Here is a 14,270-nt window from a genome sequence, read left to right on the forward strand (position 1 = left end):
GGGCCAGGTGGGGCGGTGGGGAACCAGAGAACATGTGCTGATCTTTGGGGCAGAGCCAGCTAGGTTGCCTTGCAGGAATGTCGGCCCAGTGTTACCAGAACCTCTGAATTTTCAGGACATGCAGAAAATCTGTTTGTTTTTGTGAAATCTAATATTGAGATGTTGACAACTGGTTAAAACTAAAAATAAAAACAGGAGGACCTCCACACAAAAACCTGCCCATGGATGTTTATAGCAGCTTTATTCATAATTGCCAAAATTTGGAAGCAACCAAGATGTCCCACAGTGGTGAATGGATAAATAAACTGGTACATCCATACCGGAGAATATTATTCAGCGCTAAAAAGCAATGAGCCAACAAGCCACAAAAAGACATGGAAGAACCTTAGGTACATATTGATAAGTGAAGGAAGTCAGTCTGAAAAGGCTACATACTGTATGATTCCAACTAGATGACATTCTGACAAAGACAAAACTATAGAGACAGTAAAAAGGTCAGTAGTTGCGAGGAACTAAGGGGCACAGAGTGATGAATAGGCAGAGCACCAAGGATTTTTAGGGCCGTGAAACCATCTGTGTGATAATATAATGGTGGATACATGTCTATACATTTGTCAAAACCCATAGAATGTACCACATCAGAATGAACCCGAATGTAAACCATCGAGTTTGACTGGTAACTATATGTCAACATAAGTTCATTGAGTGTAACAACTGTGCCACCCTAATCGTGTCCTCTGAACCATGGGTTCCAAAGCAAAACCTGAAGTATCATTACCAGAATGGATGCTAGGATGCAAAAACAACCGAATTCCACTATACCAAGTTATCAAGGGCTTTTTAAAATTCCGTCCTCTGTGCCCTCCGTGTCAGGGTCAGGGGAGAAGACAAGATTCTAAACCACCAGGCAGGTCATTACAAAGATGCTGTCATTTACAATGAAGTCACAAACAACTGAGATGCTTCATAAATACTGCAGATTGTTGGTGGTGGGCAGCGCTGGTCAGTGGGAATGTCCACGTGAACAGATCAAAAACGAGAATGAACCTATAGAACTTGTGTCAGTTATTAAGTGCCTCCCATTTTAGGCAGGCTTTCAGTGGAACATTAACATATAATAATTCTTTGGGCTAAAATCAAGTCTAGCGACTTACATTAAGAAGATTAATTAGTTAATGTTTATAAAGTACTGTGCAGATATGCCCTTTTAAAATGCTAAGTATTCTGAAAACTACATTGTAGCATTTTACTAAATATAAAAGAACTAATGTTCATCATTTCTTTGGTACAGGTTGGCAAAGATTCTTTTGGCAATGACTATATAGAAAACTTAAAACAGAATGATATTTCTACAGGTAAAATTTCATCTCTTTTAAAGTTGGCTTTTATAACATTCTTCTCTGATCTGTTTACAAGAAAAGTTGAATGTAGAATAGAATTATTAGATCCTCCCCTGGTGGCCAGAGAATTTTTATGCACAGCTTTGTCTAGTCTTGCTTGAATAGCCTATGGTTCATTCTTCCACGTACATTCTTCCAGATGGGAATAAAACAATCGGAGGTTACAAACCTTCATCTCATGGAAATGTTTCAAAAGCAACTGATAAGGAAAAACAGGTGCTATATCCACAAAAGATATTTTAAGAAAAGTCATTGAGTATCATAGCTGGAGACGACCTTAGAAACTACTGAGGCTGACGCTATTATTTCACAAAAGAGAAAACCAAAGGCCAAGGAGGCTCTGAATCTGTCCGAGAGCACACAGCTACCGTGTTTCCCCGAAAATAAGACCTAGCCGGACAGCTCTAATGCATCTTTTGAAACAAAAATTAATATAAGACTCGTTCTTATATTATATTATGTTAGATAAGACCAGGTCTTATAGTAAAATAAGAGCAGGTCTTATATTAATTTTTGCTCCAAAAAGACGCATGAGAGCTGATTGTCCGGCTAGGTCTTATTTTCGGGGAAACACGGTAGTTGGAGCTGGAGCTGGGACTAGAACGCAGGTCTTCGCCAAGGCTGCCTGATGAGCATTTCCATTTACATGCCAGGCCGTAATTCTTCATGGGAAGCGAGGCTTATGAGAATGAAAACAACCGAATGAGTTCATTTTATAGGTTTGACCTTTAGTCTTTCATCTCAAGTCTGTCTTTTCTTTCACTGAAGAAATATGGTGGTGTTGAAAAATGCATTATGTACAATGCATGCTACAACTATGGATAATTTGGGGAAACTAGAAGTGGGGTGGTTTTCCGGGTTGTTTGTTAGTATGTAGAGAAAAGGTGCAACTAAGTGTAAAGATGTATTTTCTTCATTTTGTATAAGTGAGGAGTATAAATTAGCACTAACTACTTATTTCTTTTTTATCATTCCAGATGGTTAAAGGTTAAAAAGTTTTCTAAGGATTAGTGGTGCATTGAAATTGTTACAGTAAATTATCCATGCCAGGCTGTATATATGTGATTGTAAATTCTTTTTTCTTTTAGAATTTGCATATCAGACTGAAGATGCTGCTACAGGAACTGCTTCTATAATTGTTAATAAAGAAGGTGTGTTTTGCATATCAGAGTGTCATTTCATAAAACAGTTCACTTCCAGAACTAAAGCAGAAACATCAATTTTTACCATAATCCCATGGATATGTCACCATACCCACCATTCCAAAGCCGAAAGTGTGATCTTTCCAATCTACATATAAGTGTTTCCTTTTATACTTCCCAAGTTGATCATTCAAATATAAAATTGTCCATCCAATACATACAGCATTATAGTTGCCTCAAAATAATATTTATATCCTATAACGTCCCATTACCCTTCATGTGAATGCAGAACTGATATTTGTCTCTCACAGCAGTAAAGTATTCATCTGTCATTTCAGTTACACTAGATAAATAAATGTAAATAGGTGCAAGAGAAAGTTGATGAATCGTATTTATAGAATATTTACTGAGCAAATAGCAGCAACTAATTACTTCTAACTTATCGTTAGTGTTCAATTTTGTCTGCTCTTTCAACAGCAATCAAATCTCAAAAGTCTATATATACAGGGAGGAGGGGGTTCCCACAGCGTGAGGGATATAAATGATAAACGTCTAAGTATTACTTTGTGTTGTGCACCTGAAACTAATTAAAAAAAAGAACACACACACAAAAAAAGACAAAGAAAAGAATAAAAAGGGGGAAAAAGAATGTATTACTTATTCAAAAATAAAATCAATTAAAACAAGTATATTTATATATTTAAAACATAAAAAAAAAAGTCTATATATACAACTAAGTCTGTCACAAGGCCTTTGAAAGGAATCTTTGAAAACAGTAACATCCCTTTACCCTCAAGTAAAGTTGTCATAATTTCTGCCAGCGATTGTAAATGTGAAAACACCTACATAAGATTTTTAAAATCAGAATTAATATTCAGGACTAAGCATTTCAATGGGGCCCCTAGGACAGAACCTACTGCATTCTGGGCAATCAGCGAGCACTGGGTTAAATTTGGATTTGTCACAATATGTCTTTAATTTATAATGCAGTTTCACAAGATCATTTCTCACAGAAGATATAGTATTTTTAGCTCTATTGTAGTGATCCCAAAGTTGCAATAACAACAACAAAAATGTATTCCACTTAAAGACAGTAGATACAAGTTTTTAGTCTAACAATAGACAGTCTGTGTTCATTAAACTACTTTGTAATTATTGCTCCCAACAGCAGCTCCTTCCCTTCCTTAAACCTTTCTTTGGTGTGTTCTAGGGATATCTTTGAGATCTGTTTCTTCCTTATCTCTGTACAAAACACTGCATGTTCGTGTAAAGATGTAATTTAATACTGTTTATTGAGTGTCTATTATGGTGGACTTTGTCTGGTTTATAGTGTATGGTAATGCCCTCGAGAGTATAGACTGTAGTAGAAGAGCTATCACAAATACCCAGACAGGTGACAATCAGCTCCTTTCAATGAAGGAGTGAGTAGCAAGGTAACATAAGGAGTTCCGTTTCGACAAGTTAAAGTTGAGACATGAACGAGCTAGCCACATGGCACTGTCCACCAGACAGCTGTGTCTTGGGCTTGTGGCTCATCAGCCAAAGCCAGGCCAGAAATTTAGACTTGGGAGTCAGCAACCCAGAAGCAGCAGCTGACTCTAGCAGAGAGAATGAGGTCACTGAAGGAGGAGGGGAAGGAGATATGCTGTCTTTCAGTGTGTGGGGACTTTGAATTTTTCCAGCACCGAGGTTGGGTTTATGCCGACCCATCCCCACTTTATTAAGTCCTCCTTGCGGCCAACAAACACATCTGTGGTAAGATGATAGGCTAGCATGTGTTCTGTGTTCAGAGGGAATTTTAGGTCATGTCTATACAAGAGAAGCACTAGCGGCCTGGGGCACAAAACACGACTGCTGCAACGCATCCCTCTAGATCAGTGCCGTCCAATAGAAATAAAATCCAAGCCATGTCCGTAACTTTAAATTTTCTATCAGCCACATTTTAAAAAGTAAACAGAAACAGGTAAAATTATTCTTCATATATTCACTTAACCGAGTATGTCCAAAATATTATCCTTTCAACACGTAACCAAAAAGTTCTTAAAAACTAATGATATTTTACCTTCTTTTCTTTGTACTCAGTCTGTGAAATCTGCTCTGTATTGTACAATGAAAGCACACCTCAAATTAGACCAGACACATGTCAAGGGTTCAACAGCCACAAGTGGGTTTGTGTTCAGGACTGTCAGGTGAACTCTGGATAAAATGCACCACCACACGTCCCGCATTTAGTCAGATTGTCGAGAGGGGGTCCAAGTGATGAGTGTATAAGATTCTGTAGTCCTGCTTCTGTTTGATCTGGTACAGTCGAAGCCAAATAACTCTTCTCTCTACCTTAAGTCATTTAGTACAATTTTCCATCATTAGATATTATAAAATGTGTTTTGATTTACAAAGTCACTTTTCAGAATACCCTAGGGTACTCCTGGAACTGACTGCATACTACAGAGCATTCGTTTTTAGCACTAGGCAAGTTTATCCCTGTTTATACTCATTATCACGTCTGTCACTTAGGATTAAGAATCTTTACCACATACACTGTACCATCTATTTCCCATAAAAGAAAAATTTTCAGAATGTTATGTGCCATTTCTCAGCTAATATTCTTTGTATATAAGAATGTTGGGGGGAAAAGAATATTGATAAAGAAATCATTTTTAGATTTTGCTCAAAATGATTAGAAAACTATGACTCTTACAGAGATATTGTAAAGAAGATACACAAGGAATGTGAAATTTAACCTGAATGGCCTAGAAATGTTCAAGTTAACATTTACAACACATTTTATATAATGACTTTATAAGAATGACTGTAACATTGCAGAATATCATCGTTTGGCTTGACTTTATTTTAATATAAATACGTAGAAATTCTTTATAGGCCAGAATATCATCGTTATAGTGGCTGGAGCAAATTTACTGCTGAATACCAAAGACCTGAGGGAAGCCACCGATGTCATTAGAAGAGCCAAAGTCATGATCTGCCAGCTAGAAGTAACTCCAGCAACTTCTCTGGAGGCCCTAACAATGGCTCACAGCAGTGGAGGTAATTTTACATATTTGTCATTCTTTCTCTAAAAGCTTTCATCACTGTCTTAATTAAAGTTCACCTTTTCAGCAAAGCAACACTTTTTCTCTAGTAAAATATTCTTTCTCCCCTCTGAGATTCACTTTCTTCTTCTACTTCTTGATAATGTTAGAAAACCTTACAAATAGGGTTAAAATAACATGAGTAGCATTTCTGCTACCCCGCAATAGAAATCTCCACTCTAGTTAGCAGAAATAATACAAGTAGTAACTAGAATCTCTCAATCAGCCCATTGTCCCAGATAACCTCTAGGTAGTGGAGTAATTTCCCTTCTGAGAAGCAGAGGCAGCTCGTTCTGTATAATCACTGCCCAGGTACATTTTGATAAACATCTCTAGGAATTGAAGATCAGTGCTTTCTCCTTTTTGTAAAACTTTTCTATAAACAACAAAAGATTATTTATATGTAATATTTTCTATGCTGTCAACGTCCTTTAAAGAGCTCTTCTGTTTTGTTTGATCTTTGATTTGGGAAATTTTCAAACATATAAAAACAGGCAGAATCTAAAAAAAAAAACAAAATAAACGAACAAACAAAACAAAACAACAGATTCATAGAAACCGAGAACAAAGGGATGGTTACCAGAGGGGTGGGGGTAGGGGGTGGGTGGAAAAGGTCAAGGGGAATAGAGTCAACAATATCGTAAAAAGTTTGTACGGTGACTACAAGATAATGACTAGAATTAGTGGGGTGACCACACTGTATGGTATAAAAATGTTGAATCATTATGTTGTACACCTGAAAATAATATAACTAATATAATAGTGTATACCAACTATACTTAAATTTTTTAAAAAAGAAAAACAAGCAAAAGCAGGCAAAATTTTCCAATGAAACCCATCAGCCAGCTTCAACAATTATCAACCCTCGGCTAATTTTCATTCATCTGTTCTCCCACCCCCTCCCCCTCTCCCACCCCCAGCAAATACCAGACTTTGAAAAATCCAAATAGTTTCTTTCAGTTTGTTGCTTTTTACCATTGACCTGTGGGGAGAGCATCTTCTGAGTTAGAAGCCCATTTCTGATCGTTTGTTAGCTTTGTGATCTTTGCAGAAGTAACTGATTTTTCTGAGCCTTATCTGTTAAATGCATATAGAAATACTTCCCTACAGAATTTTTCTAAGAATGGAATAAAATATAGTAAGGTGGTATAGAGAGTCTCAGTAAACCCCAATTTTCTTCCCTTTTTGGATTAAAATGTGGATAATATCCTCATCTCAGTACCATTTGGTCAAAACAATAAATAAATAAAAATAAAAACTAGCCACCCTCTGACCACGGCTGCCACTTGATATTACACTAACAGTTCTGTGATTTATATTAAGAACATAGAGAACCACATTGACTTTTCCAGGTAGAACTTTATCATCAAGATACAAAACTAACAAAAGAAAAAGAGCAGTAAGAGTGTGTGTGTGTCTGTGTATGTGTCTGTATAAGTGATTTCTCCCAAAGTGTACAGTGTTTTACTACTTAGCAATAAATGGAAAATACATTACTGAAATGATTTTGTGGAGAACTTTTAAATGTATGTCATGATGTAACAAATTTTCCTCCTGGCAAAACAATATGCCATGGCAAATTCTCAGACATTGAATGTATTTTTAGTGGACTCGAAGCTGTCAGAAAGCATTCTGAGCCCAAACCCATAGGTTCCGTTTTCTCAGAGTGTGACACATAAAGCCTAACGCTTCCGGGAAGCATTGTCCGCATTGCACCCATCTGACTGGTGGTCTGAACACAACATGCCACTTCATTCATGCTCCTGTCTTTCCTTTTATAGATCAAAGCGTAATTTCTCTTTTTTTCCTACTATCCCTTGCTTCTCAGAGATCACTGTTTTCTCTGTCCCAGTCTAGTTACCTGTTACCTACCCCACTTGTGGAGGAGAGAAAGGTACAGCAATCACAGTTGAGGATCCAACCTTTCACAGGTGAGGCTAGAGTTATCCAGATGGGCAGGCAGCCTGACCTTGAGCTGTCCTTTGGGTGGGGTCCAGAAATGCTTCCTCCATCACCTGCCAGGCAGTTCTTCCAGTTGAGGAGCTGAGGATCAGGTGCAGCAGAAAGGGGGTTAGGTAATGGTGGGCCAAAGACCACTTAGCCTATTTCACATTTTTATGAAGCACCAGCATGCCTAAGTATTAAGTCTGCGTGACCTCATACACTAATACTAGAATACCTTGCATCTATGTGTACTTAACAGCTTGTAAAGTACTTTCATATGTGATCCCCAGAAAAACCTTAAAACAAACATGGCAGACATTATTCTCCCAGATTGAAGGGGAGAAGACTAGACTTGGAGAGCTTAAGTAATTTGCTTAACCAAGGTCGTACTTTTAGTCAGTGTAGAAACCAGGATTTCAGATTCCAAGACCCAAGTTACAAAGAAACTTCAACATCCCATTGACTGCTAGTAACTGAGCCTTTATGAAGAATATCTCTAGAAAAATAAAATCCCATGAACATCCAACATGTAGCCTAAATTTTGAGTGTTTCGCTGCTCAAGTCACAGAGAAGAGACCCTAGAGCAGGGGTGTCCGAACTTTTTTCCACGTTTTTCACCAAGGGCCATATGCGGTAAAATACACAAACAGCCAGGCCACTCACTCGAGGTGAAGTCCGTATTGCCTCACCTGGTTTATTTAAGTAAACTAAATATATTTTTGGAATTTGCTGCGGGCCAATAAAAAATGGATTGTGGGTCGCAGTTGGCCCGCAGGCCGCAGTTTGGACACCCTTGCCCTAGAGTGTTTTCAGCAATATGTACCCCACCCATTAAAGATGCACACACATACATTCACACGTGTTCCTCTGTCCAGAACTCAGCTGGTCCCCATTTGGTGGTTACCAGCCAGACGCAGCTTAGACTCTATACCAAGAGAGGTAGGCGTGCGCACGTGTGTGTGTGTGTGTGTGTGTGAATTTAATGCAACTTCATTCTCGGGTGAGAATAGTACAATGGAAGGAGCACTGGTTGGGGAGTCATGAAGCATGGCTTTGAATTCAGAATCAATCACTTAGCAAATGGGAGACATCAGACAAGTAAGTTGGTTCCTTGCTCTGTACCTCAGTTTCCTCTGTGAAACAAAGAGAACTGGGGTGAGAGCTCTCACAGTTCTTTAAGGTGATGAGGTGTGAATGGACTGATCACAGAGCAGAGCAGGCGAAGTCTAAAGATCTGCCCTGCCCATTGCCCCAGGAGACTGCATTATCCCATTTACAAGAAAGATGTTAAAATCATCATCCATCATCATCATCCTCTGCGGGTTTATTAGTACAGCTCCCGTATCTACTACTTAACTAGTATCGAGTTAAAGACGCTGTATAACTAGATTATATATCAGTTGCTAAAATACAGAGGAAAAAGACACCTCCATCTTTGTATATCCTGTCTTGGGACTCGCTTGCTGTCTTTACGAAAATGACAGCAGGGATTTTAAAGAGATAGCACATGCAACATCAGAAATGACTGGCAGCCCTGCAGGCACCCCCCACTAGGTCACGGTGCTGTGAGACAGGCCCACAGCAGAGCTGGCGCTGCAGCTGCTTGTGATGAAATTATACATGTTGCTTCTGGTCTTTATATTCATTTCAAAGCAAATGGAACATTACAGGAACAATTATAAATAATTGAGATTGTAAAATCACCAAGCTTAAATTCTAGGTAAGATACAAAATATCTTTGAATGCCACTTCAGTCCTTTTCCATCTGGCAAACAAAACTTTTTGACTGGCCACCTGGACTTTCACAATAGCCCAAGGTTTTAATGTTCTTGCTGCTCCGGTCACAGAAAAGAACCCCTAGGGGGAGAAACTGCCAGGCCAGTGTTTTGGGTCCTCCGACCTTCCCAGTTTCTGTGCTTAGAGTGATTTTATTCGCGTTTCTCTGAGCTCCTTAGGTTACGAGGGCCTTAACTGTCCAGCCACTGCCCTCCATGGTGACATCATTAAAAGCTTCTGCCACATGTTCCTGTCTTTCCACCTACACAGCTGCCCCCCTCGGCCTCACCAGTTCCTGACATTATCATGCCAGCCACGGACATGCTGTGAAGACACCCAGGAGTTCAGTCCGCCTTACGTGGCAATGACTGACAATTGCTGTTGGTGCTATCAATCACCTCTGCATCTCCACGTTACTCCATGGCCCAGCCTGTGTTCTCTAGTTTGGGTTCCAAGATGACATCATTTTTTTCTCATCATCTTCTCTAGTACAAATTTGCATTCTTCTTTGATTAACTACATCTACTGTACTAATTCTTCATGTTTTTTTTCCGTCATGGTAAAGTATGTATGCTTATTTATGGTAGTACGAGCCAAAGAGAGCCCTTTCTTTATGGCATTTTCACTTTCCCCCTAAATTTAGTTACTAAATTTAAATTTCTAAGCCTATGTATCCAGTTACTATTGGTAAGAATGCTTTCCCTTGGTGAAATTCAAGCAAATAAGATTTGATTTTTATACAACATTTATGGAATTCCTCATTCCAGCAATTGTTGCTTAAAATCCAATGGAATTGTTTCTTTAAAGTTTGTCTTTATTGTGGAGAATTTCAAATATATAAGGACATATAGAGACTAGTGTGGTAAGTCCATATTTACTACCATTTAGCTTCAACAATTATCAACACATGACAAATCTTGTTTCATCTATACCCAAACTCGTTACTCTCCACTCCTAACTGCAACTTCGGATTATTCTGAAGAAAAACCCAGACATGATATCATTTCATTCACAGTATACTTATTTTTGATGTAAGGTATTATACATGTTTTAAGAACGCTGTCTTTGCATGGCGTGTATCAGGTAATCTTCGGTCAGATTTTTTTTCCCGGCAGCCCTTTCTAATGAATCACTTACTAGTTTAATGTCTAACCTCTCAGACTTTTTTCTCTTCTATGGAAGTGTATAAATAAACATATAGTTATGTTTTGTTTTGTTGAAAGAAAAGACAAGGGTCATACTATAGATTTTATTACAAAAGTGCCTCCTTATAAGTTATAGAAATCTTTCTGTGACAAAACAGAGATCAGCTTCCTTCTATTTAGCAGCAGCAGAGTATTCCATTGGACGTATATGTCATACACTTTTTTAACGAATCCTCTCTGCTTGATGCTTAGGCTTCTTTTTGTTTTGTTTTTTTTCTGTTACAAACAGAGCTGAATGAATATCACTGTACATCTTTGCATGCCTGTGTATTTCTGTAGGAGAGGCTTAGAAAAGGAATTGCTGGATCAGGCATCTTTTGAGATAAAATGGAGCTTTGATAAGACTGGCTCTACCCTGTTGTTCTGTACTGATAGCTTGCTCTAACCTGTGCTCAAATGCTTTTGCATGCAGATTGGAGGATCATATAGGTGAGCAAATGTGTCCCAGTTTGATGCTTGCAGAAAATAGGGAGCAATATATTGGTTCTGAAAAACCTAAAAAGAAACGGATGTGTTAGACTGAGGGGCAACGAAGGCCTTTGTGCATAATTGACATCTCTAAGACCTCTCAAACGCAGGAAAACCAGTGAGAGAGATGGTTGCCAGGTTACAAACTCCAACAGAAGGCAGAAGAGATGGGTGGACAGGCGGGGCTGTCGGGCTGTGTGTACAGGACAATATAATAACAGTAATAATCCCTTACGTTTGTACAACACTTTACAGTTTACACAGGACTTTTACATCCATTTTCTAATTTAAACTATACAATAACCCTGTGCCAAAATAGGAGCAGCCAAAAATATACCATAGAATTTCCATGGGTGGACATTCTAGATTCTAAAATAATGAAAATGTGGGAATAGCGTTCTCCTGTAAACCACTGAACAAGGTCCACTGACCGAACCAAAATGTGAAGATGAAGAGGGTGCAGGAGCAAAGTAGCCTCACCTCCCCGGGCAGAAGTAGTGGACAGTTTGCTTTAGCCACGTGCTGGTCAGCATCTCCCCAAGGATGTACGATGGATCAGTGCTAGGACAGCTATGGAAGAGCCACTTGGAGAACTTACCAATGTGCACACCCCCAATCTTACCCCGAGAGATTCAGATTCCGTGGGTTTGAGGCAGAGCCCAGAAATCATGCATTTTATTAAGCTCGCTTAGCGACGCTGACGTGCCGCCAAGTTTGTGAGCTACTGTTCTGGAATAGTCTGAGAACTACAGCTATAGGATTTTACTCTATAGGTCCAGAGTGCATTGGCGTTACTAAACACGTAAGTCAGAGGACCTGGGCAGAGGAAAAGAAGACCAAGGAATCTAGTTGGGTACTCTGGTGGATAAGTAAGTGTTTTGACAAAGGAGGAGTTTCCCACCAAAGGCTGTTTTAAAATGTTATGAATTGGGATTTCAGGCTTGTGTTGCTGTGGACAGAGTCCTGGCCTAGACAGGCAACTGTTTTAGAGATGACCAAACCCTGGACCCCGGGTTAAAGCTAGAGGACCCCGGGTCGGGACCCAGCTTCCTCAAGTCTCAGTATAGGACCTTAATCTGTGACCTCATCTCTCAGGCTCACTTTCCTCGTCTGAAAAACGCCCTTCTGATGCTGTAATGGCCATGCCATTCTCGTTTGCCCTGTTTCTGCTCTCCCCAGCCACCCTCCTCCGATAGTCTCCTAGTCTGAGCTAGCTCTCAGCCTCTGATTGAGTTTCTCCTCCTTTCTCAGTCTTTTCCTTTATGTTCTTAGATTGCTCACAGAATATAAGCTTTTGTGTGTGCATGTTTGCATGAATAATTCCGATATGTTTGGAAGATATACATCGGTGTTCAAAATATACATATATACATGAACTTCCTACTTACTAGTCTTACCAGGAAGATTTTGAGCTCTTTATTGTTTCTTTTCTATCACCTCTCTTTTTTTTTTCTCTTTCCTGGAAAATGGATTTGTGATCTAGCCTTGCAACTAAGCATTTAAAGTAACCCACAAAAATGTTCACCAGCCTGAACGTTCACATTCATACATGTCCTTTCATGCCACAACATCTAAAATCTTTAATCCTCTTATTGCCCTTTGCCATAACTTTGTAATCACCTTGGTTGTAAATATTGATGCTTGCCCTTGAAGCCGAAATGTTGTAAAGTGAAAAGTAGAGCAGATGGAAATAAGGAGATTGTACTATGCTATCGTGGAGATTGAGATTTCAGACTTTTCTACATCTATTACTAAGTTGATTTTTAATCTAATGGGGGAAATGCTTGCACTTGGGGATGTCCCTTACCTAATGTCTGTAAATGTACCATATTAAAAATGACAACCACTGAATCCTTCTTCCATTCCTGTGTAGTGAAAACATTGTTCAATCCAGCTCCTGCCACTGCTGACCTGGACTCCCGGTTCTACACCCTCTCAGATGTGTTCTGCTGCAATGAAAGTGAGGTAAGAATGGAAGGTTTTGCTCATTCATGAGAAACCAAAGACTTCCATGCAAGTGGGTAAGCAAAGGAGCAAGACTAACCACATCAGTTTAGTTGCGCATGAATTCTTGGGCCCAGTGAAAACAGATTTTTCAGTTGATGGGTGTGTGTAAAAAGGAAATTAGTGAGTCCTAGGGAAAAAAAGAAAAAAGATTCCCTGAATCATCTCCATAATTTATCACTTATCAAACCTCAGCTAATTTGGGTGCCCTCCCTGCCCTCACATTATTGGTGTTTTGTTTTCCTTTTTAATTATTCCATATTCTCTGGACTAATTAATATCAGAGTTGCCAGATTTAGCAAGTAAAAATACAGGGCACCCAAGTAAATTTGCATTTCGGATAAACAATGAGTAATATCCTAATGTACTTATACTATAAAATTATTTGTTGTTCATCTGAAATACAAATTGAACTGGGCATCCTGTATTTGATGTATTAATAGCAACCCTAATAGGTTCTCCACTGATGCCATGGGAAAGACCCTTCGGGGGTCACTCCATTAGGGGAGCACCCTCTTAGTCCATCTGAGGGTCATAATTTATAGTTCTGTGTAAAATATTTATCAATATATTCATATTGTGCCATTTGTTGTGAAGCATTTTAGGAAGAAAATTTCAATATTTCTCCCTTTTAAGGCCAGTTTTAGACCTAAGCTCTCTCCCAATATTGGCAGGCAATATAGATCACACAATGCAACATACACAGAGAGAAAGTTAGTAATTAATGAACTATCTCAGTACTTTTCCATGTGGTTTGAAGGCTGAGTGACGGTTTCTAGGATTTCCTGATCTGCCTTTTGTTAATTTCATCTCTCAGAACATAAAGTAAACAAGAAAGAAGACTGCCACAAGGAAACTAATTTTAACAAACCACAATACATTATGCAATATCTTTGAGCAACCACCATGGCCAGGCTTTGTGCTAGGAAAAAGAAATTGTAGGAGATAGTGACCATTTCATAATAAGAGGTTAGATTGCACTCAACTGCAAAACTGGCTTAAGTCTCCCTGCTAGATACTTAGAGAGCACAGTATTTCTTCTTCAAACACTCACCGCAGTTCAGGTTACGTGTTCCGTACTTGTGTCTTCCCCATTAAATTACCAGTCCTGTGAGGACAGGGACATCTGTCTTACTCACTACTGCCTCCCAGTGGCTGTCCCTATGTGTATAGTTGTCTACTGCTGTGCAACAGATGACACCCAAATTTACAACAACAGGAATTATTTATTGTCCTTCACGG

At 39.0% G+C, this 14,270-nt stretch overlaps 1 protein-coding gene across 4 annotated transcripts in view; it reads left to right on the forward strand.

The window, feature by feature from the left end:
• The window catches only part of RBKS (ribokinase), an 82,682-nt gene that overhangs the window by 29,195 nt on the left and 39,217 nt on the right, over positions 1-14,270 (forward strand). For 3 of the 4 annotated variants that reach the window (XM_033125227.1, XM_033125229.1, XM_033125230.1), the window contains 5 exons: positions 1,292-1,355; positions 2,489-2,551; positions 5,423-5,587; positions 11,798-11,893; positions 12,898-12,989. In XM_033125227.1, coding sequence (XP_032981118.1) covers positions 1,292-1,355; positions 2,489-2,551; positions 5,423-5,587; positions 11,798-11,893; positions 12,898-12,989 — 480 coding nt within the window. The remainder of the gene's footprint in view (positions 1-1,291; positions 1,356-2,488; positions 2,552-5,422; positions 5,588-11,797; positions 11,894-12,897; positions 12,990-14,270) is intronic. The other variant, XM_033125228.1, reaches the window with a different exon arrangement.

The sequence above is a fragment of the Rhinolophus ferrumequinum genome, chromosome 13 (genome assembly GCF_004115265.2).
Source record: "Rhinolophus ferrumequinum isolate MPI-CBG mRhiFer1 chromosome 13, mRhiFer1_v1.p, whole genome shotgun sequence".
NCBI classification, from domain to species: domain Eukaryota; kingdom Metazoa; phylum Chordata; class Mammalia; order Chiroptera; family Rhinolophidae; genus Rhinolophus; species Rhinolophus ferrumequinum.